This window comes from Zeus faber, assembly GCF_960531495.2.
Source record: "Zeus faber genome assembly, chromosome: 1".
Classification (NCBI taxonomy): Eukaryota; Metazoa; Chordata; class Actinopteri; order Zeiformes; family Zeidae; genus Zeus; species Zeus faber.
The window spans coordinates 43,563,713-43,587,601 of record NC_137193.1 but is presented as its reverse complement, the minus strand read 5'-3'; the positions used below and the strand labels follow the sequence as shown (position 1 = coordinate 43,587,601).

Here is a 23,889-nt window from a genome sequence, read left to right as displayed (position 1 = left end):
TATACATTTTTAGAAAGCAGATGTACTGTGGCAGATGTAGGAAAAACTTTCACATGAAGATATATTCTCATAGCAATAGAATATTTCAATATCTCTCATCTCAAAACAAATGACTGCTCAATAAAGTATTGGATGAAAGTGTTGCACACCTAGATGACACTTATTTTACACAAGCTATAAATATGTGAAGGGACCCAAATTTCTTTCTCAATGTTCAGGACACTAGTAACTTCACCTTGGAAACAAAATGTTTAATACAATATATTTGGTTACTGTACACGGGGGTTTCATGCTTAAACCCACATGGATATTTTAGTGAAATGGGCTTTGAATATGGAAGCAGTGTTATATTGTTCGATGAGAGCAATTTATTGAAAGTGTTGAATTGGCCACAGAAAGAGCAAAGCAAACCAAAATGTGTGCATTTATAAAAACAACCAAAAAGACCTGTCATATATTATTGCCACAACAATCATGTCATCTCTCCTGTAGATATTTTTGTAATTTACTGAAAAATGATTCGCCCTTATCAGTCATCAGCCATTATCAGCCCTTTTGTTGGAGTCCAGAACCAGTTGATTGTTTTCACATTACGTGGCTGTTTGGGCCTTTGTATTAACACAGGCCTGTTCAGTAGCAACCCCAGCTTCTAATCAATTCAAAACTACGCCAAAAAAGTGAATATACACATTATATCCAGTATGTAAAAATGTTACATCTTAAAAGTATCAAACACTATAACTCAAAAGAGATGAAAAGTTAATTATTATTAATTGTACAGTATGTGTGTAACATATAGTTCAATCATACAGTGACAATCAAGAGACCCTAGTAGTTGAAGTCCAGCAATAACAACATTTAGTATGTGATACTGTATTCAAGTTTGTGATGAAGTCACTGATATCATTGTCATATATCTCCGGGCAGGAAATGACCACACATCCTTATTTTGTCTTAATCTAGGGACAATGAAGCAATCCTGTTTGTTGAGATCAAACATTAACTTTTCTCATTTTTGAAATCTTAAGAAGATTTACATTTAAAGTATGTATTTTTCTAACAAAACTCTATATAACGACATATTTTGTTCCGAATCTAAAATCTCACATTTCACGGTACCCCTCCGTGCAGGTACTTGGAAAGGGGCTTTTCTAGGCACTACCTGGCACTCCATACTCACACAAAAACATCAGGGAAAGTGGCAGCAAATCCCCTCCTGTTTATTCATTATCATTTATTATGTAAAGCTATCACTACGAGCACAGAGATGTAGAACAAGTGTGTGTGACAGAGAAGTGTACAAATAGCAGCCAAGGCACCAAATAAGGTCCTTCAGTGCAGAGGTTAACATAACTCTGTGAAGAAAACATTCCCCGATCTACTCACACTACAAACAAACACATTGTTTTTAGTGCCTATTTTAAATTAAGTACATTGTTTAAAGGCATGTCAGGCATCAGGAGCACCTATTCTACATGGACGTGTTTGTTTTTTGCACCAGGGGGCACTAACGCTATTCTAAAAAGTGAGCTTTGGACTTACGGTAACTAACCAAGCCCAACATTGACTGATGTATTTCAGCCAAAATTCATCAAGTGGGAGATTTCTTATGTATCTATTCTATATACATACAATTCTGATTATAACAAACTAACTAATATGTCAAATTTGTATTTGTGGAAAAAACAAGGCTTCACAGTAGTTTCTCGATGAAGTAATAACGATCAAGTTGCCTCAAAGGGTAAAGTACAAAATAATGTTAGATTAAAAACAATACATTCAATGTACTGTGAAAACAAAATGTATGCAGGAAGGGTAAGGCATTGCTTGAATGATTAGCCACTATCAGTGCTTGAAGTGGAAATAAATGTACCGGTACTCCCCTTGTTCACATGTTGACTGCGTGGGGTGGGGGCTTTTTTGTTTCGTTCAATTAAGAAATGGAGGAAAATAAATACACCTAACATATAAACACACAGTTTTATTTGTTTTGTTTAGAGAAACGGGGAACAGGGACGCACAGCGTAAAAATATCTGCACGTAAACATACGTGCCGGTACTTGTTGGCGGGGGTGGGGGGGTTGTTTCTAATAATTAAAAGAAAACGTGTGTTCCGACTCAATAAATATGATATGTTTTGTAATATGTCCACTTGATCTGTCCAATTGAGAGTGCAGAACAGTGTACTGGAAGCTTGTTGTAAGTCCCGGTACACGAGCAAAAGTCCCGGTACGTCAAAGAGTAAAACGTGGAAGGGCCGGTACAGCGTACCAGTGAGTAGCGGCCCACTTTGACGCTGGCCACAAGATCTTCTTTTTGCAATGCGCATCAGCATGAGTCAATGTAGTAAAATATATTGTAAATGCCGTTAATTACGAATCCCACATCGAAAAAAAGCAGACATGGAGTGTGTTTTCCTTCTAAAAAAATTCTCATTTTGATCATATGCTGTGTTAGGAACCTGTCCTGATCTGAAACCATGAATGGACAACCTTTGTGGGCTAGTACACAAGCCACAAATATGTCTCCTATGCCTCTAGTGATGGAGGGAAGAGGACGGTGCAGGTTTACTATCTGGCTTTGGGCAACCTGCTGCTCATGCTCCTCTGGTTGGTCAGGTTGTTCAGAACACAGTTGTTTGCCAGCGATGCAAGTTTGGAGTTCATGGTGCCCTTCCTCTGCTCCCAGCATCTCCCCTCGCCTTCCCCCCCTTCCGCCTCATGCTCGTCCTCTTCCTCAGCATCCTCCTCCTCGCCAGCCTCACTCTCCTCATCGCTGCGTTCGTCTTTCTCCACCTGAGGAAAAGACATTGAACTCATCAGATAGTGATGGGTCTCATCGGCTCCAAGAATGAGCAGGTGGAGAACATGGAGGTGGAGAGTAAACAAAAGTAAATCCCACTGTGCACTTATATAAGATATAGCAGTGCCGAACCTTTCCCAGGAAGACGAACTTGTAGACCATCCTCAGGATGAGATAAGCCCAGAAGATGTGCAGAGCTTGCAGCACCAGCAGCAGGGCGTTGAAGAAGTAGTAGCCAAAGAAAGGCTGGAAGTAGTCCAGAGAGACCACCAGGGTCGTGTGGACCACCCTGGAAACAAAACACAACAGCAAAGAAAATATGAACTCTCTGCTTCTCTGGGTGAGGAGATTCACACATACCAATAGTTTTTACTGCATTGTCGAAACAGAGGTGCCCATAACACACACAAATGCTCGTGGCATTCCCTAATCCAATGATTCTCAACCGTTTTTTGACACATGACCCCGTTTTAAGGTCCAGAAATTCTTGCTATAACAGCATCTGGAGAGCAATGCTTTCCTCATATTATTATATTGGAGCCAGCACCACTAATTACAATTTACATTTGGGCCAGTAAGCAACAGATTGTGGCTATGAAAAAAGTCCATTTAATTTCCTGTGCCAAAGCTTCAATTTTGCTTCCAAGTGAATTAGTCAAGCTAAATATTGACAACACCATCGTTCATTTTGTTATCTTGGCAGTGAAGTTATATCTTTAAATCAAACTTTTTAAGTAAGTCCAGTACTCCGACATCATCTCCTACCTTCCAGGGAAAACAATGAGCCGAGTGACAAGGAAGACCAGAGAAAAGACGACAAACAGGGCGTCGCAGGTCTTCCTCCAGCCGGCGTAGTTGAACATCTTAGCAGACTGCAGAGGGAAAGGGACATTTATCATAGAATACAGACCAGAAGCTATTAAACCATCTTAAATATTCCAATAGTTAACATAAAAAAAATCCATCTATAAAACTGCAGGTTTTGGGAAACCTATTCAAGACGTTTTTGGACCCTTTCTATGTTGTTTTGAGTGTAATATAAGGTGGATTTTATACTTTTGCAGCAGTGAAATTGAACCCAGTTGTAATTATGAAGATGCAATCAAACTATATATTGGCTTATGTGTTTTATTTTTTTTATATTTTATTATTATTATTATTATTATTATTATTGTAATTACAAACCTACTTGTGCAAAATAATGAAATAACGTAGAGTAACTTGTAAACAACAGTTTAAAACATATTTATTAGTCTTTGTGTATCTCACTATGTTTACCAACTCTAGTGTGTTTAATAAGTTCCTTTACAGTGGGCTACTACAGTAAAACTTGTTATGAAATAGGATTCTCTTTCAGTCGGCAGCAGGTGCTTGACATAAAGACTCAAACTGAACCCGACCCCTTTTTGACTTGGATCAAGCACCAGACAGCAGCCGTCAGGCTCTGGGTCACATGACCACTCTTACATATTTCATGAGATCTGAGATAACGATGATGGGCATAATTTCCAGATGCCATCAGTGAAATATGACACAGAGGCAAAAACCAAGACAATGGGTCCATTGTTCAGCTGGATGGAGAGTCCCCTCCCTCTCCAAAGGAATTGGAAACTTTTAGAATTGGAATCAGCGACTATAACACATAATGTTATTTAGAACCCGATGTGTGGGATTATACTGGACTTTAAACACTGTGTGTATGGTTTTTGAAGCTGGAAATGCTACAGCAGCGACTAAACAATGCCTGTATTCACTTCAAGCACACCGTGACCTTTTTGTGACACCATGTGCCTGACTGTTAAAAAGAATGAACACAGCCTACAATGGACAAGCGCTTTTAGTACTTTGACCTTTGCAATTCTTCCTGTTGTGTATTTCCTGGAAAACTCCTTCAATTCTTTAAAAATCCCATTTGACAGCTTCCTCCACATAGTTTCTCATCTGATTGACAACAAGGAAATGACTATTCAGAGAGTAGCTGAGTAAGAGAGCAGCTCGCAGTGGTGGAAGAAGTATTCAGACCCTTTCCTCTACTGGAGTAAAAGTACAAAAACCCTGACACAAAATGACACTATTGAAGGTGCAAGTACCACAATGACATATCTACTTTAGTAAAAATATATAAGTACTTGCTCTTAAATGCACTCAAAGGACATTATTAAAAGTAAAAGTAATGGTCATATCCAGAGAGAGATCCACAGAGTCTATGATACTTCATAAAGTCTTACTCAATGCTTTTTTTTACAGATGAGTGCTGATGCAGATCCTGATTAATAATTTACAAATAAAAAGTATCTGTGGTTTAAATCAGCACTTTGATAGATCCAGTCCCCGATTATTCTATTATACTGTATCTATTATATATATTTGCTTCGGCTTGATTTTGACCGTTCGTCGTAGTCGTTTGATGGTTAAATATGAATTGTGCTTTTAAAAAAAACCTAAAATAACATGACTGTTAGATGAAATCGAATCTAGTAGAAAGTAGAGAAATTTTGTTTGAAATGAAGTCGGATTAAAAGTCAAGTCTTCAGTTAGTAACAGATACTTGAATAATGAATTTAGGACCGGTAACATTCTACTTGTACTTAGGTACTTTCCACCACTGGTCCCTGGCCAGTCTGAGGACATGAACCGAAACCCAATTTGAATTTCCAGTTTCACCTCGAGGAAGAAGTCGGAGGAGTCGTGCACGAGCATCACCAGCGTGCCCACTCGCACGTAGTTGGCACAGTACGAGAAGCCCATGAGGAATATGGTGGCGATGTGATGGACTATCTGCTCCTTGAAATCCTGGAAGACATGGGTGCAAACAAACACACACAAACACACACACACACACACACACACACACACACGGGCGCACGCGCGCGCGCAGAAGCGGACACACACACACGCACACACACAGACACACACACAGACACAGACCACACAGACCACACAGTACTGGAAAAATAGGAACTGCGTCTGTGGTCTTGTAAATCAGTTCTGTCCGTGTACGGTAAAGACAGATTTATATTCTGCACAGAATGATTTGCTGTTTTGTTTCGAGCTCAAATTCTCTGGTTGGGCGTCTCACGGTCCAGTTTGAATTAGGAGTGTGTGTGTGTGTCACGCCAACTGAGAACACACTCCAGTATTTGTAAAATATGTCACGGGATGAAACAAATTAGTTTATTCTAAAAAGATTAGGCAAGGCCTGGCCAAATACACAAATTAGGGTGCTTGATGTTAAGTTTATTTTGTTTGAGTATCCGACACAAGTACAGTTAATGGGCCATTTTATGTTCCATTATTTCTATTTCTTAAAAAAAATAAAAAATAAAATTCTACACTGAACCCACAGAGTAGGTTGAAATCCCAGATCATCATGGTTAATGGCTCCTAATCTGGTTGCCAGGACACAAAATTCTGATGTAATACTTAATAAACTGGTGATTAATCTGGAATTAAGTATAAAATTTGGAGTGATGAGATTTCATCAATCTGTTTTGACCGTTGAAGTTCAAATATGTCGGGAAAATACAAAAAAAACTACACAATGCACATGGGAACTAAATGCACTGTGTAGGAACAAGTGTGTGTGTGTGTGTGTGTGTGTGTGTGTGCACTGACCTTTCGCTTCACGTCCACAGTGACACAGAGGAGGAGCGACCAGTAGAAACCCAGTTCCAGGATGTAATACCAGTAATGTGCATTAGCCACTGGCTGCAGAGACAAAATCACACGTTTTTCCACATGTTTGATACCTGAGTTTTTCATACCCATAATCACTACAACTCACAGTTCCAGTTGTATCCGAATGAGAGCGATCTAATGTACTATGTACCTTTACCTCGAAATTCACTCAAAGATGTAAGACCAAGTCAACACGACAACAATGGTTGATTTATAAAATGAAACTGCAGTTTCTGAGCTTCAAGTTAACAATTCATTTTCTCGTGATTTGGCATTGATAAATTGCCATATCATATACCAATTGACATATAATATACTACACATTGAATAGCAAAATATATATATATGTATGTATATATATATATATATATACATACTCTATATACAGTACTGTGCAAAGGTTTTAGGCACCTTGAGATGACATTTTTAGGCATTGGTCTTAAACGGTTAATTTATATCTTCTGCATTAGTGTGTCAATATGTCTGTATCGTGATAACGACCTCGAACATACAGCTAGAGTCACAAAGAACTATCTTCACCAAACGAAGAACAAGGAGCCCTGCAACAGATGCTACTGATCTCAACATCAGCTTTGGGATTATTACATCAAGCGACAGCAGCAACTTGACCTGAATCCACAGAAGAACTGTGGCAAGTTCTCCAAGATGCTTGGAACAACCTTCCTGCCGAGTACCTTCAAAAACTGTGCCGAGTGGAACTAGGAGGATTGCTGCTGTTTTGAAGGCAAAGGGTTGTCACACCAAATAATGATAAAATATATAAAATAAGGGTAATAGTCGTTTTTACATTTTTTACCATTTTAAAGGCAATTTCTGCTTCACTGCTTCTTTACCTGAATGTATTTATTGTATATACTGTATGTATATATATATATATATATATATATATATATATATATATATATATATATATATATATATATATATACATACATACACACACACACACACACACACACACACACACACACACACACACACACACACACACACACATATATATATATATATATATATATATATATATATATATATATACTGTATTATATATTTATATATTTTATTGAGAATTTATAGATAAAGTGAACTAATGGGAGGCCAGTGAAGGTCTGGGTGCCATATTTAAGGGAAATACTGTGTTAAATGTAATTTACTGCTTTGAAATAGAAAATGCATTCACAGTCCTAAACTTTTGTTATTACTTTTTTATTGCAACTTTTGCATCGAATGTCACAGTATTTTATTTGATATTTGATAGTATTTATTGCTATATAGTCAATACCTGAAAAGTATTGAATTTCGACACCTAGTCCGAGGCAGGTGAAGGAAAATTAAAAGATAATATTAGCTGGGAGGAACTGGGAGGAACTGGAGGAACTGGGACCAAGGAACCTTTGTGCTAAAACGGCTCTATTCAAACTATGGAAAGGAAAATAATTGCAGGGGTGGTGCACAAGAAAATGAGAGTTAAGAGTTAAGTATTTCAATATATATAAATTCAAGTATATCCTATCAGCTTTTAAGAACTAATTTGAAATGAGTTGCATTGAATTGAATGAAAATAGGTTTATTTAAAGCTGTAGTAGAGAAAATAGTGAGGCATATAATTTATTTTGCGATATCTAATTTCTTCTTTGTCTTCTTTAATGACACATTTTTGTTCTTTAGTATGTGTACGTTTTTAAATTTGATGTTTAATTTTTTTTTTAATGTTATACACACACACACACACACACACACACACACACACACACACACACACATATATATACACAGTATATATATACAGTATATGTGTGTGTGTGTGTGTTTATGGTAGGGTCTAGTGACAGAAGATTTCCGGTTCGATCCCTAGCTGGTAGTGTGCTGAAGTGTCCCTGAGCATGGCACTTAACTGCGCCCCGGGCACTGCTCCCAGCTACGTCAGATACTAGGATGGGTCAATGGAGAGATCTCATTTACCCCAGAGGGATTAAGAGAAGTATACAAAAATAAGCCACATTTCAACAGGCCCCACTCACCACTAAAATAGAAATGGTGAAAACAGGAAGATAAAATTCAGAGAGTGGTGGTGGTGAAGTCAAAAAAAGCCTTCCAACACTAGAGGAAACACAATGGGGGGAAGGAAATTTGTCTAAACAGTTAAGCACCCCCCCGCCACCCTCTGGGTCCCAAAACCTCAGAAAGGGGAAACAGGTCACCGTCGTTGTGACCGGTGTCGTAATCAGTGTGACTGCAGATAGCGAGTGCTGCCTCTGTTTGAGCTTTATCTACTTTACTGTTTTCTGTTCGGGGTCATGACTCCCAGTGGGACCGCCGGGTGGGGGTGGTCTTTTAAAGAGTCCAGGCCAGAGAGGTTTACATTTTCTTTTTTTTAGAATCCAGGAACATTTAAAATAACAGGAACACCGATACTCCTGGAGAGGAAGCGATGGAATAATAGGTAACAGAGGTAATAATAAAGGTTGTTGAGTGGGAGGAACGGGGGAATTTGAGGAATTCAGCTCATGTCCCATTTTTCTTCACCTACAATGGAAAGGCTGTCTGGAGCGCTCTGGGCTGGGGCATTGACCTGTACATCGCTTTGAATCTGTAGCTCTGAGAAAATTATAAACTGAGATAAACATGACTAAACTGGAAAAATAAATATGATAAAAGCTTTTGAAAGAGGCAGAAAGAATGAGAAGTAGGAGGAGCAACGGCTTCTGTATGTTTTGGTGGAGCTAAACCCTTAAACCAACTAAAAGCTTCTTGAAACACACTAATATGAGTGTGTTGCCTAAAGGTGCTGTGGGATACATTTCTGAGTTTTGTTTTGTCCAGAAAATCCTAATCCTATGACAATATATGGATACTCTTAAACATGAGTAGGGGATTATTGAGGGAGTTTCTCAAATAAATGAAAGGTAAACTGGGGATGAGTATCAACAGGACACAAAAAAGTGCCTTTAATTCCTGGACAACACTAAGTTCAAGGGGAATACCATCCAATTTCACCATTAAAATGGCCAAAACTATACCCCCTGAGTTATTATGCAGTAAATCGAGGTGGTTTATGATGGAATACGGTTATATTTTTTGTTGTAAATGACATAGCCCTGATGTCTGCTAGAGCTCAGTTGCCTGGAAAAGCTCAAACAAGAGTAATTTTCATCTTCATTTTATCTTTCATCACTTTTTTTGAATGAAATTGAAATTCTCCATTCATTTCAATGAGAACTCTTCCTTTTTTTTTTTCTGTTATTTATGTTGCGCAACAGTCTTGGTGACCTGTTTTGGGTAGCCCTTCCAGCACTCTCTGTGGTCCCAGAACCATGAAGTCTGTGGGATAGAGAAACATCAGAACATCAAATCAGTCACCAGGAGAACCGGTCTGTGTGGTACATAATAAAACATGCGAGCACAAGGGGAAAATCATAACATAGGGACCATAATAAAACTATTGAGTTCAGATGCTGGTGGCCAGCATCTGAGCTTGTGGCCTAAACCCCTTTCACAGCAATGCTCAGGAACTGTTCCTGCATGGGGTCATGCGTGAATAGGAACAGGGATTGATATTCCGGGAAATCTGTTCCCACTTCAAAATGTAGTAACATTTCCAGTAAAATGTAGGGGTGGAGCCGAATCTGAATACGGTATCGGCAAAGCACAAACTATGGGTTTTTACAAATATTTATCTCTTACAAATTATCAAAAAAAAAATTTGTTTTCATAAAGAAAAAAATAAAACATTCGGAAAAATGGCGAATTCGAACCGAAACACGTCAAGCCTCTATGGAGACCGGTCTTTTAATTCTTAAAATGTGTTATTTTTCTTCTAAAAAATGCCACTCAGACCCTCGACGTGTCTTTTACGCTCGGGAAGGTCTGGTGACATCATTCTGCATCAAGCAAGCAGACGGGGAGAGGTAGAACTGGTGGAGAACGTTCCTTCTCCGGAGACAGAGAGTGTACGACAGGTGGTAAATGATCACACTGATTTAATAACACGGGGACGGGGGCTCTTTCCCAGGTCTGTCAGCGATGGGAAGAGTCCGTCCAGGAGGGGTGGGGAGACGGAAACCGAAGTGCTAGTCTCTGAGAGCCAGGAAAAAACAAAATAGATTCAGATTGTACATTAGATTGTCTGCGTTGTCTAAATGATCGCATTTACACTGGAACGGACTGTCCCTTGCCCCATCTATTCCGGCATTATCATGGTATGTGTGAAAAGGTACAAGATGGAAATGTTCCTGAATGTAGCTGCATGTGTGAATAGTGAAACTCACTAGTGGTGCCTGAAAAGTTATCCCTATGATTTACCAGGAACTACGTGTGAAAGGGGCTCTATATTACTAAGGTGATAACAGCATGAGGTTACTCGAAATTACGAGAAATGAAAATGTGATTAGACTTACATCTATCAGCGAAGTTAGGCCTGCTGTGAACGCTATAAGGTAGAAGACAAACCGCCAACTGCAAAGACAGAAACAGACAACATTTAGTCTTTTATCTTTATTGTCTTGCTAAAATAACTGAACAAATAAATGAATTCAGACAAAAAATAAAATAACTCAATCTAAATGAATAAACAAATAAATTAATGAATTAATAAATACATATTCAGATTAATAAACAAACAAACAAACAAACAAATACATAAATAAATAAGTAAATGCTTTGGCAGTGATCATTTGAAAAAAAGTATTTCTCTGTTACCTTGATGTTGATGTGAATGTTGTTTTTTTTATTACAAAACATTACATATCCATTCACAAAATTTGACTGAGGACACACACATCATACACACACGCACACATACACACACACATATTTATGCATGAGATCATGAACCACCGCTAGATACTTTTTGGAAGTGTATTTGATTATGATATGGTCTTGAAACTTTCAATAGTCTAAACTGTAGTCGTGATAATGAATGAGTGACAATAGAAAAGTTGAAAATATTTTTTTTCTTATCTAAATTGGTCAATTGAAATGAAACCTGGGACTCACGACGCCTCGCAGAACTTCTTGGTGCTGCTGGGACGGTCCTGGTTCCGTCTGCGTCTGAACCAGGTCAGGACCTTCCTCTGCGAGAGTCCACACTGTTTCACCAGGTTCACTAGCTCGCTCTGGACACACAAACACACACACACACACACACACACACACACACAGATACACAAAAAGTTGGGTTTAATTTGAAAACATAATTTCAATTTAAGTCCAATTTATTGTTATTATTTGTCCTGTGCTTGGTGTATATATCAGAGTGACTATACCTCTCCTCCTCTCTTCCACATCTTCCCTCCTTTAACTTTACTCAGGATTGTGTTTCCCAAAGTGTTTGTATCAGGAGATAATTACTCGACTCGACTCGACTTACGCAACTGTAGCGACTACTGTTGCAGTAGTCACTATGACTACTGTGGCTGGGGAGATCTGATGGAAGGTACCTTACAGGACACACAGGGATACGCCGCAACACTTTAAAGTCATTAAAGCTTTTTTTTTCATCCCAGTTGTGCACACATTATTTTTTAGTGTGGGGATCACAGGAGATCACGCATCTTGGGATTCCAGCTCACACTATAGGAGCCGGGATTTAAGATTTCAGATAACACACCAAACTGATATTCTTCAGGACTGATCGTGTTGGTTTTTCATTTATACATGACAAGATATTCAACAGATCCTTCTTGAAACACAAGATCCAAATTAATTAACGGCATTGGGGCAGACGAGGGGGTGTGGTTAAACCACGGTCTGCTTCGCCCTGTGGTGGTGCAGCTGTACTGGGTCTGCCTGATCAGCCTCTTTAGCGCTGATGGGGGACGGACCCTGCTGGGAGAGTTCAGGTGTTGTACTGTCTTTCCGTGGGGATTGCATGGTGCAGGATGTAGAAACGCCTGTGGACCAGAGCGCAGCCAAGGAGAAACAGACACTGACCATTCCTTTTATGTTTCTGTTTTGCCAGCGAGCCTTTTTGTTATGATCATGATTAAAACACATCAACGCCCCACTCCAAGAAAACCTCTGTCTCCCTCCCCAAACCCGTACCTGTGGGTAGAGACTCCCAGACACATGCTGAACACACACAAAACCCCCCCCAAAAAAACACACAAGCATTCACATCCATCTATGCACATACATATATAAACACCACATGCACACACAATGAAATGTAATTTGTCATATCATTTCTTCAAGTTGCTGCATTGCTCTGCATGTCACCACAGGCACCTTGCAATGCCAAATTAAATAAAAAATAAAAAAATGGGCAGAGCTTCTCCATGTGAACCTTTCCACTGTGACCTGTCTGCGCCTGAAACCGGCAAGACAATGAAGTTACGGTTTAGTTTTAGGTTGGACCCCAAAGGCACAGACTGACAACGAAACTGAAGATTAAACAGAGTTTATTATACAAACTGAGTGGAGAGCAGCCAGTGGAAGTAGGAAGCTGGCTAGAACGAAGGAGAGCCACCTGAGGTGCAGCGACAAACGAACGGAATTATCTGTAGTGAAGTAAATGGTAAATAGCAGTGTAGTGTAGTAAAAACCTCCACTGTAGTTGAGGTTTTTTCTTGTACAGAACTGCCACCAATCCCCCTTTTGGTGAACTATATTACCATGTTTGGGTCTGTAAACAATCAATCACTACTCTAAGAGGGGGAGACCACACCATAGCAGACCCACCTCCCGTACCCGGAGGCCCCCAACCTACAGCGACCAGCCACAGGCTCAGAGCAGCCCGCCATGCGCCTCTGCCATGCTGGGCAGCTCCGTGCCCCCATCAGGCCCCTGGTCAGCCCCCAGCGGACCACAGAACAGAGGGCGGCAGATGCCCCCTCCCCCCACAGCACGCCCAGCCAGCGACGAGCGCCCCGCGCGCACCCCGCAACAGGAGTCCGTCCCCCACCATAGGAGACCACATGGTGAGCCCCGCGCTAAGCACAGGACCTAAGCAGCCCTGGCACGATGGGCCACCCCTCCCCACGGGATGCAGAAGGACCCGCAAGCCACCATACATACATTTCTAATTAGTCTTAGAATAATCAACATAATTAACATAATTTCTCTCTCAACACATTCGAGTTCCTGAGAATTTAACAACCCTAATCAAACATCATCAAGTTTTTAATTGACAATGCATCGCAGATTATGACCTCAAGCCATGCAACCACACCTGAAAACGTAAGAAACATGCTTATTAATCAGGCCATCAGCAGCTCAGCTTTAAAAGTACAGTATCGATGTGAGGCATCATATAGGGTGGTGCATCTACTAAAAGGTGGATCTGTTTGGCGTTCATAAAATTACTTCCATACACTTTTTTATCTCCCTGTGCTGCAATAAAAAAGTAATGAAATGAGCCGAGGTGATGAGACTGATGAAATCAGATGAGAGTCCCGTCGTCAGCAGAACAGTTGTTCTATCTAACTGTTGATACATCACACACGCTAATATGCTCTCGGTTACTACAGATTTAGCTGATTTATAATCTGAACACCATTCAAATTGGGCAAGGCTTCAAAAAGCCACGGCACAAAATGTGGGCGCGTGGAAGCGTGTGCACATCTTACATCGCTGGAAAAAAAGGATAGAGACAAACCTGTGACGGCGCTTGCTGGCTCTGCTTATAGAAGGTCTGCAGTTTGGGGATGGGCGGGGCTCGGATTCGAACCTGGTCCTTGACGCCAAGACGCTGGCTCAACGGGAGCGCTACAAGCCTAGATGAACAGAAAAGAGAGAAAATAGAGGAAAAAAGGAAAGAAGAGTTGACTAGGTGAAGCAAGGGGGGGAGGAGGGGAGGAAATAATTCTAATATTGTTAGAGAGAGAGAGAGAGAGAGAGACAGAGAGAGAGAGAGATATTGTCTATTTTTTTTAGTTTATTGCATATTGCCAATTTTCAGATAATTATCTACCTTTCTATAAGTGATATAAGTAATATGTGTGTATGTGTGTGTGTGCATATATGGTTTAATAGGACATTGGGATCAAAATCTCATAATGTAATTAATGTTTAAAATAATGTTTATAATACAATTTTCATAAGAATAATTGTGTTCCGAATAATTATTTCGCTCAATTATTGTCCTTATAATCCTCAAAATGTGTGTGTCTGTGTGTGTGTGTGTGTGTGTGTGGGGCTGTAAACACACAAATAACTCTATCAAGGCTCATCAGAAGTAGAAGAGAAGGTCAGGACAGATCGACGGAGACAGCTGCTCTTCGGTTTCGGGAACCTCCACATATGCATACAAACACACACGCATGCACACACGTACAGTACAGACACACACACACACAAACACACAAACAGACACACACACACACGCATACACACACACACACACACACACGCAAACAAATTCAGGAAAAGCTGGTTTATAAGGCCACTTGAAGAAATCTTAGGAGACAAGATTGGTTCCCATTATGTGGATTTAAAACAATAGCACAAAAGTAAGATGTATCTAATTTTAGCTATTTTGGAATAATGGGAGTATATATGGTATGGAATATTATATAAATTATTTGACTGATTACAGTTTTCCTCAATCGCTTCGATACAATTACCAAATGTGTAACCTCATTCTCTAAACAGCCTCAAAACCCCACACCATTAATGCAACTGACCACTACACTATTTTACTTCTCATTGTGTTAACGCAAAACCCTAAACGCAATTGTCATTGTGTAGATGCAATTCTGTGCAGGGTTCCATTTGAAAAGAATAGTGAGAGGGTGACGAGCTAGAGTCCGATACCGATATGTACAGGTAAGGCCAGACAGTAATGTTTGGTGTCAGTGACACCATGATAGTCATGGCAATTACAGTATGTGTGTCTTTTCAATATTTATGAGTATACTTTCAGACCATGTAACAGAATGTGTGTTATACAGTATGTGTGCTGTTACAGTGCATTGTGTTGTTTTCCATGGTGTCCTATACTATTTGGGTTTGATGTGAACTACTGTGTTTTTCTATATTTTGTATTATATTTATCACATTTATTATATTTATTATATTATATTTTATTCACCCTTCCTCAATTCAACTGTAATTACAGTAATGCTGGTGGGTATTCAGGTGTGTTTTCCATTTCATTACAAACACACACACACACACACACAACACACACACACACACACACACACACACACACACACACACACACACACACACACACACACACACACACACACACACACACACACACACACACACACAGGCTAATTAGATGTAAACAAAACAAAAATATTCCAACTATTGCACCAACACCATTCAGACGTAAGGATAATAATAAGATATATGTAAAAGGGCAGCACATTTGAATAACATTGCCATTTCTAATATGTTGTTTCCCCCTCCATGTTGCTCTGGTTGGGTACGTCTAATCTTTCTACTAGAACTGATAAATATGTAATGAAGACGCTGACAAAGAACTATACAAAACCAAATGCATGGCTCCGACCAAAACACAACACAAGTCACGTCCGACTATAGGACGACGACACACGACACGGCAGGCGATAAGGAGAAGCACAAAGAAAATGAGCTTGATATCATAGCTCATCTGTCACGTGGCTCCATGTTGTGACAAAGGTGGCGTGTAATTTGAATTTCCTACTTTGTCCACTGACAAGACCAGAGGCACGATGACATTATCTAGGTATGAGAGAGATTTCCCAGATGATATGTGTGTAGAAAAGCATTTTCTTTGATATACTTTTTGATATTTTACTGTATTTTAATGCTTCCTGCAGCTCATCCATTAAGAGATCCAGGCATCGGGTGAACGCTTGAAAAGTAACAGGATTATAAAGTATTTGAGAAAAAACAATAGTATTTGATTACTGTAATACTGTTTAGAAATAGTGTTTGTTATGTTTTTACTAATTTACATGATTTACATAGCATCACTCATTTATAGAAACTGTACTCTGAAAACAATATAAAAAATAATCATTAGATTAACTCTAAATACAAACTTTAAATCGAATGACCTTTTTTGTTTTGGGTTCCACAACTTTAAATGTACACTTTGATATCTTTGAAATAAATCAGGAAAACCTAAAACATATATAGGTTTATATAGGTTTATATATAAAATAAAGGAAGCATTTGAATCATTTTTTTGATTCAAATGTGTCTGTTTCTCCTTTTTGTGATCTTATTAAAAAAAAATTCAGTGTAGCATAATTTTTGGTTTTGTTAAATTTTTTGTTTAAATCTTTGCTTTTCTATGTGCCTAAGTGCTCCCGGTGTCAAATAGAAAGCGAAATAAGCAAAATACATGTAGTAATATGCCAATTAAACCTTATAACCAAGTATAATTCATCTTAAAAATAATAATCTTTCCATGGTATCACAGCCGTCTCTCTTGTTGTACAGCGTTTTCACTTTTCCTGTGAAATCTCCAGACAAACACTGTATATAATCGGCACAACTGGGAGTTTTAGGTCACAGTGTTTTCCTGTGTTTCTTTTCTGCTGATGAGTCATAAGAAGCTGATGTGAAGCTGCAGCTTTAAAGCTGTAAATGGGAGAGGGAGTCAGGAGGAACGTTGTCTCTTTTGAGGCTTTGGGGTCCTCATCAACATGTATATTGATAACAATTGACCTCAATGTTTGTTTGGAGCCAAACCACAAATATACATGTATCAGGCTCGTAATATGAATATTTACAGAGCAGTTTGAATTTCTGGAGCATCTTTGGATATAACTCACTTCAAACTTCCTCATTTTTATTTTGTTAAAAAAAGTTTTAGTATGTTAATGTATGTGCACTTTAAGATACTGAATATAGGCAATGCCGATCGGACAAAACATCAATAAATTGCCAACTACTTTATACTCAATATGATGGGAAGTTCTTTAATTTAATTTACAATTTTTGACATTTACATAGCAAATTCATTGTGTGCTCCGGCAGATGCCACATAAAATAAAGAAACGTTTATGCAAGCTCTGTCAGTGAGCGGCCTAAAACGACATGATCCCGTGCAGTTTAATTTCAGTATTTTCTCCACTCAATCAATGACTACAGTCCCATCAGTGCCAGATGCATATTTATCATTTCATTTTTTGAGTCCATCAGTGATGTGGGAAACTACACCACCACCACCACCATCATCATCATCATCATCATCATCATCATCATCATCGTCATCATCATCATCATCATCATCATCATCATGATCGCACTGTATATCAGTGACGTGACGGCTATCATGTCAGTGCGATACTTTTAATAATTTACAGACCACCTAAACCAAATAATGCTTTTAACCAAGAATTTGCCGATTTGTTTTTCATTTTATGTCAAAATATGAAATATTTCTGGTTTTAGCTAATTTTAATTTGTTTCTGATTTTATGGAGGTTCGTGACTCTTTTAACCTCACTCAAGCAGTACGAGAACCTACACATTTTAAGGGCCACATTCTTGACTTAGAACTGTACATGGGTCTCAGCCCTGAAATCATTGAGACAAAGGATATCTGTGTGTCCGATCACAAAGCGGTTCTATTCAGTGTGGTCTGACCCAATTTTTTTATCACTCACAACAATCCTGTCCTCCGCCGTGTTTTTAACTCTAATGTCAGCGAGAACGTTTTCTGAGCTTTTCAATACTGCTGCTTTGCCTTTAACTGCCTCTTATCCTGATTTTAACACAGAGGAGCTTGTCTCCCATTATAATGACACCTGCTGACTGCCCTGGACTCTGTCGCCCCATGCAAAGATAAAAAATAAAAATAAAACTGCCCTGGCCAAATGAATCCACCCCAGACCTAAAGAGAGACTGTAGGAGAGAGGAACGGAAATGGGAGAAGAGTGGTTAAAACATATTTCTTGAGATCTGGAAAGACGCTATTCGCAATTACCAAGGGGCAGTTAAAGAAGCAAGAGCAATTTTATTCTATAACCTGATTGTTGCAAACCATTGCCCAGAATTGTATTAAATATTATAGACTCCATCATCACCCCCTCTCCCTGCCGTCTTACTGAGGCCTCACCAGAGATGTGTGAGGAGTTTTTAAACTTTTTTTGCGAATAGAGCTGAGAATATAAAACAGGAAATTATACCCCCTGACCGGGTTATACATGCCAGTAGGGACATTGCCAGTTATTTTAGCAATTTTGAAACTGTGTTGCTATCAGTATTACTTGAAACTCTATCCCACATGAAATCAACCATGTGCAGCCTTGATATTATCACCACCACATGTCTGAAAGAGGTGACTGACACAATTGGACCCAGTATATTACAGTTTATATTATAAAAAGCTTGCCGGAGAAAGGCATTTTTCCTTCTGCTTTTAAACATGCTGTGGTCCATCCTCTTTTAAAGAAACCTAATCTTGATCCCTTTTTCTTAACAATTTTAGGCCCATTTCTAAACTTCCATTTCTTTCAAAGTTTTTAGAGAAGGTCATATCAACCCAGCTTTTGGATTTTACATGTCATAATAACATCTTGAAGAAATTCCAGTCCAACACCTGGGTTGGCATCAAGGACACTGCACTTGGCTGGTTTTATTCCTCCCTTTTAGAAAGAACCTTTGAGGTCCCCATAGGTAACGACTCCTCCTCTATAGCTCAAATTACCTGTGGTGCACCGCAAGGTTCTATTTTAGGTTTAATTTTATTTTCAATCTATGTGCTGCTTTTTGGCCAAATTATCCAAAGACACAACGTCTCTTTTCATTGCTACACAGACGACACACAGATATACCTTCCTCTGAGACCTGGTGACCCAAACAGCCTCGCTGCTGTTGTAGATTGTCTCAATGAAATCAACCGTTGGATGGCACAGAATTTTCTTCAGCTCAATAATTCAAAATCAGAAATCATATTATTCACTCTCCCAAATTCTACCAGTCAAATTGAGAGCGGCCTTGGCACTCGGTCCGCAAAAGTGAAGTCTGTTGCCATAAACTTGGGAGTACTGTTTGGCTCTGACCTAAACTTTGAAAAACAAATAACACAGTTGTCCAGTCCTGCTTCCTTCAGCTGGGAACCATTTCAAGAATGGAAACCAATACTATCACACAGCGACCTGGAAAAAGTAATCCAGGCCCTCATTTTCTCACGACTAGACTACTGTAACTCCCTCCTCTCTGGCATCCTGCTTCTCACCGGTTCCAAAAGACGACATCACATCACCCCAATCCTGGCTTCTCTCCATTGGCTCCCTGTTCTGTTCAGAATCGATTTTAAGATATTACTGATCACTTTAAAAGCACGTCTGGGTCTGACTCCAAGCTACATAACAGATATGTTGACCCCACATGAGCCAGTGCGCAGCCTTAGATCCTCAGGCGGGGGCCTTCTGGCTGTTCCAAAGTGTAGCATTAAAACCAAAGGTGACCGCGCCTTTTCTGTGAGGGCCCCTCGACTTTGGAACCTGCCTGAGGAGGTTCAGCTAGCAGGGTCAGTGACTTCTTTTAAATCACTTTTTCAAATCTATTTTTATAGATCAGCTTTTATGTGATGCTGACACCCTTTCTTTATCTATTTAATTTTTTACTTACTTATTTATTTATTTGTATTTGTTCCTTTTTATTTCTATTTCTTATCATATTGTATCTATTCTGTTTTTTTGTCTCATTATCTGCTTTTACAATATAATGAATGACTTTAATTTGTGTCTATATATGTTTCTTTGCATTTTAAATTCATGAGCTAAACACTCTGCTTTTATTTCATCTGTCAAAGCACTTTGTAAGCTGTGTTTTTAAAGGTGCTATATAAATAAAGCTATTATTATTATTATTATTATTATTATCATCATCATCATCATTATCATTATCATCATCACCATCATCCTCTTACCATGTTTGCACAAACAAACCACAGTATTTCCTCTCACCATTGACCACACACATAAAACATAGAACCAGTTCCTCCGGGAGGAGCCAGACCTTTCCCAGACTCAGCATCTTCCCCTGGATCTGCTGATGTTACGTGTTCTAATTCAGGGCTTTGCTGATGGTGAATGTGATGCTCAGTTGGTTCAAATGATGAATGCACTTATTCTGAAGTCACTTTGGATAAAAGTGTCTGAATAATGTAACAATGTATTGCAATGCAGTGTTAAGTGGTCACCTTGTAAGGCTTCAGGTGCTTTTCAAAAGGAGCCAATATCCACCAAACCACAGGAAAGCAGCCGCTAATGGAGTCTGAGTCAACACGAGAATCAAATAAATACTTTGCTTCTGCACTCCCCCCTCAGTAAGACAGTTAGATGAATGGGTGACATTGGCAATGGGGTGATTATATCATTTCCATTATCAAGCTATTATCAAGGTTAATCTAATAGGAACGCACAGTCGCGAAGTCCGACTCAAAGGTCGAGCTTGAATACTGAAAACTCCAGGGATTTAATGAGTTAAAATATGTAATAGCTGTGATGTTAGGGTCCATGGAAACAAAACAAAAAAGATTTCTATTTTCAGGAATCTCAGAAACTCATAAATCTCGTTTTAAACACTACAGCCCCTTCTGTGTTGGTGCTGAAGGTGTGTATGTACATGTGTCTCATCTAGGGCTGGGTGATATTGACATCAAATAACAACATGAAATATCATGTTATTGTTTTGATGGATGCCTCACTATTGATAATTTGACAATATTTTCAGTAAGAATATTGACGCATTCAGAGAATATTTACACATAAGAAATATTAATCATTAGTAATGTGGATATTATGACCAAGCAGGTAAAGGTGTTGAATAGAAGAGCTACAGTAAAACAGAAAAGCTGGAATGATTCCGAAAATCATATTACCCCACTCAAATGCAGCCTTAAAAAAAACATTTATCCATATAACAACATGATGATATCTCGTTTCATATCACAATATCGAAATTACATCAATATAATATTGCTCCAGCCCTACAATCTCACCTCTCAAAGACATATCTGAGGCCGATGAATCCAAGGGCCAGTGGCAGCGTAAGGAGCAGGTCTCTGGGCATAGGGTAGTGTCCGTCACTCTCCTTCATCTCAATGTCTTTCCAGGTGATTCCAGGAGGGAGCCAGTACTCCTCCTGCCACAGTAGATCATCCAGCAGGGCCTCCATGCTGCAGGAGGAGAGGAGGAGGAGAACGTGGTGATGAAGATGATACACAGCAGGGTGAAGAAGAGGAGAGTGGGAACCAGGTGGATACCAAGGTGATGAAGAGGAGAAAGGGATGGAGAAGGAGGAACCAGGAGAACACCAGAGTGATGGAGAAGAGAGGAATAGGAACCAGGAGGACAGCATGGTGATGTAGAGGAGAAGAGAACGAACCAGGGGGACAGCATGGTGATGAAGAGGAGGGGAGGATGAAGAGAAGAGGGAACCAGGAAGACAACATGGTAATAAAGAGGAGAAGTGGGGGAACCAGGAGGACAGCAGGGTGATGAAGAGGAGGAGGAGGAACCATGGGGACAGCAGGGTGATGAAGAGGAGAGGAGGAGGAACCAGGAGGACAGTGGGGTGATGAAGAGGAGGACCAGGAGGACCAGGAGGATAGCAGAGTGATGAAGAGGAAATGAGGAGGAACCAGGAGGACGGCGGGGTGATGAAGAGGAGGACCAGGAGGACCAGGAGGACAGCAGGGTGATGAATAGAAGAAGATGAGGAACCATGAGGACAGCAGGGTGATGAAGAGGAGAGGAGGAGGAACCATGAGGACAGCAGGATGATGAAGAGGAGAAGAGGAGGAACCAGGAGGACAGCAGGGTGATGAAGAGGAGAAGAGGGGGAACCAGGAGGACAGCAGGGTGATGAAGAGGAGGGGAAGAGAAGAAAGGAGAACAGCAGGGTGATGAAGAGGAGAAGTGGGGGAACCAGGAGGACAGCAGAGTGATGAAGAGGAGAGATGCTGGACCCAGGGGGGTGGCAGGGTGATGAAGAGAAGAGGAGGAGGAACCAGGAGGGCAGCAGGGTGATGAAGAGGAGGGAAAGAGGAGAAAGGATGCAGGAGGAGGAAAACCCCAAACAAAGGAGCAGGGTTCCATGGAGGATTACTGGCGTGTTGAAATCAGACCCCACGCGCTGAAACATTGATGTCATTTTAATATTCAAGCAGGACGGCAGCTGGGATCCTGCCGATTTAGAAATCAAACAAAAGTGGGGAGTGCAAAACAAAGTGCAGCGTGTTCACAACTTATAATGATGTCAAATTACAGTTTTTCTTGATTGCTTGAGCACATTTGTCCCAGCAGAATTCACCCTTTCAAAACAATTAACACACACAGGGAAAAACATTACCACGTTGGTCAAAATGACAATTACATTTTTCAAAATGCACCAAACTCTCAAAGCATTAAATACATGACACAAAATCAACTACCTGCATCAAATCATACAAAATGAAAAGCTTGTTACACACGGCCCAATAAATACTAACTACAACTATCAACATAGGCCAGTAGACATATCACAGTATGGCTGTATATAATATTCAAATAATATTGCAATATTTTCCAATATTCTTTCCTGTGCATATAAGCCTTTGGACTTATGCAATGCGTCCTAAAAAAAAATCCCACAGAATCCCACAGTCCTCACGCTCATCCTAAAACCACAGCCTCACACGCGGGCGCACACACACACACACACACACACACACACACACACACACACACACACACACGCGCGCGCGCGCGCGTGTGCCATACACACAAACACAACTTTCCGCTAATTTTCATTGTATTTTTAAGATTTTCTCAGGCTTGAATATCAAATTTTCATTTAAGGGGCGACAGTCTAAATATTACCTTTATATTCTCCTCAGATAAGGACTTATTATTATTACAGCATGCAGCAGTTTGCTGTGTAGCCCTGCACAGACCACAACACAGCCCCGGTGCAGAGATAAAGCATAATAAACTATATTCTTCAGATGAAACATAAATAAAGCATCAGATCGTGTCCGTCTCCAGAAAACAGAAAACATGGCTCCGCTCTCCATCCATGTTTTGACTCAAATCTGCCCCGCTGCACATTTCATCAACCTGCCGATGTCCTTCAGGTAATCAGTCAATGTCAAAATCCACAAATATATCAATATATCAACAAATAAAATAGATCCGAATATATGGACACAGCGTTACCTGTGCGCTCTGGTGATGAAGCGGAGGAGCAGGAGGCGTTTGGCGCAACCTGCTCGGCCGGGGGGCGGGGCGGGGGCAGTGACGTCACCGCCACCGCCAAGTGGGCTTTCGACGTCATGCTACTGACCAAGCTGTTTTTGCGCAAAGAAAAGTCCACAAATAATAAGAACCGTGATTGTTAAATACTTTATCTGTGGAAAAAGCCTCTGAAGACGAATAAATTGCTTTCCTCTGTTATATTTATTTTATTGTTTAATTTTATTTATTCATTTTTAATTGAAATTTTAATTGTATTA

The 23,889-nt window shown here is 39.8% G+C and overlaps 1 protein-coding gene across 1 annotated transcript; it reads right to left on the bottom strand.

The window, feature by feature from the left end:
- Positions 1 to 119: 119 nt before the first annotated feature.
- LOC307238182 (ceramide synthase 2-like) lies at positions 120 to 23,649 on the bottom strand. The gene is made up of 11 exons (XM_080011073.1): positions 23,594 to 23,649; positions 21,397 to 21,573; positions 14,096 to 14,213; positions 11,497 to 11,615; positions 10,899 to 10,956; positions 9,772 to 9,822; positions 6,418 to 6,510; positions 5,467 to 5,595; positions 3,568 to 3,674; positions 2,935 to 3,091; positions 120 to 2,795 (listed from the first exon to the last, which is right to left on the bottom strand). The coding sequence occupies exons 2-11, from the start codon at positions 21,570 to 21,572 to the stop codon at positions 2,571 to 2,573; spliced, it is 1,233 nt and encodes a 410-aa protein (XP_079867199.1). The 5' UTR covers position 21,573; positions 23,594 to 23,649; the 3' UTR covers positions 120 to 2,570.
- Between the last annotated feature and the right edge of the window lie 240 nt (positions 23,650 to 23,889).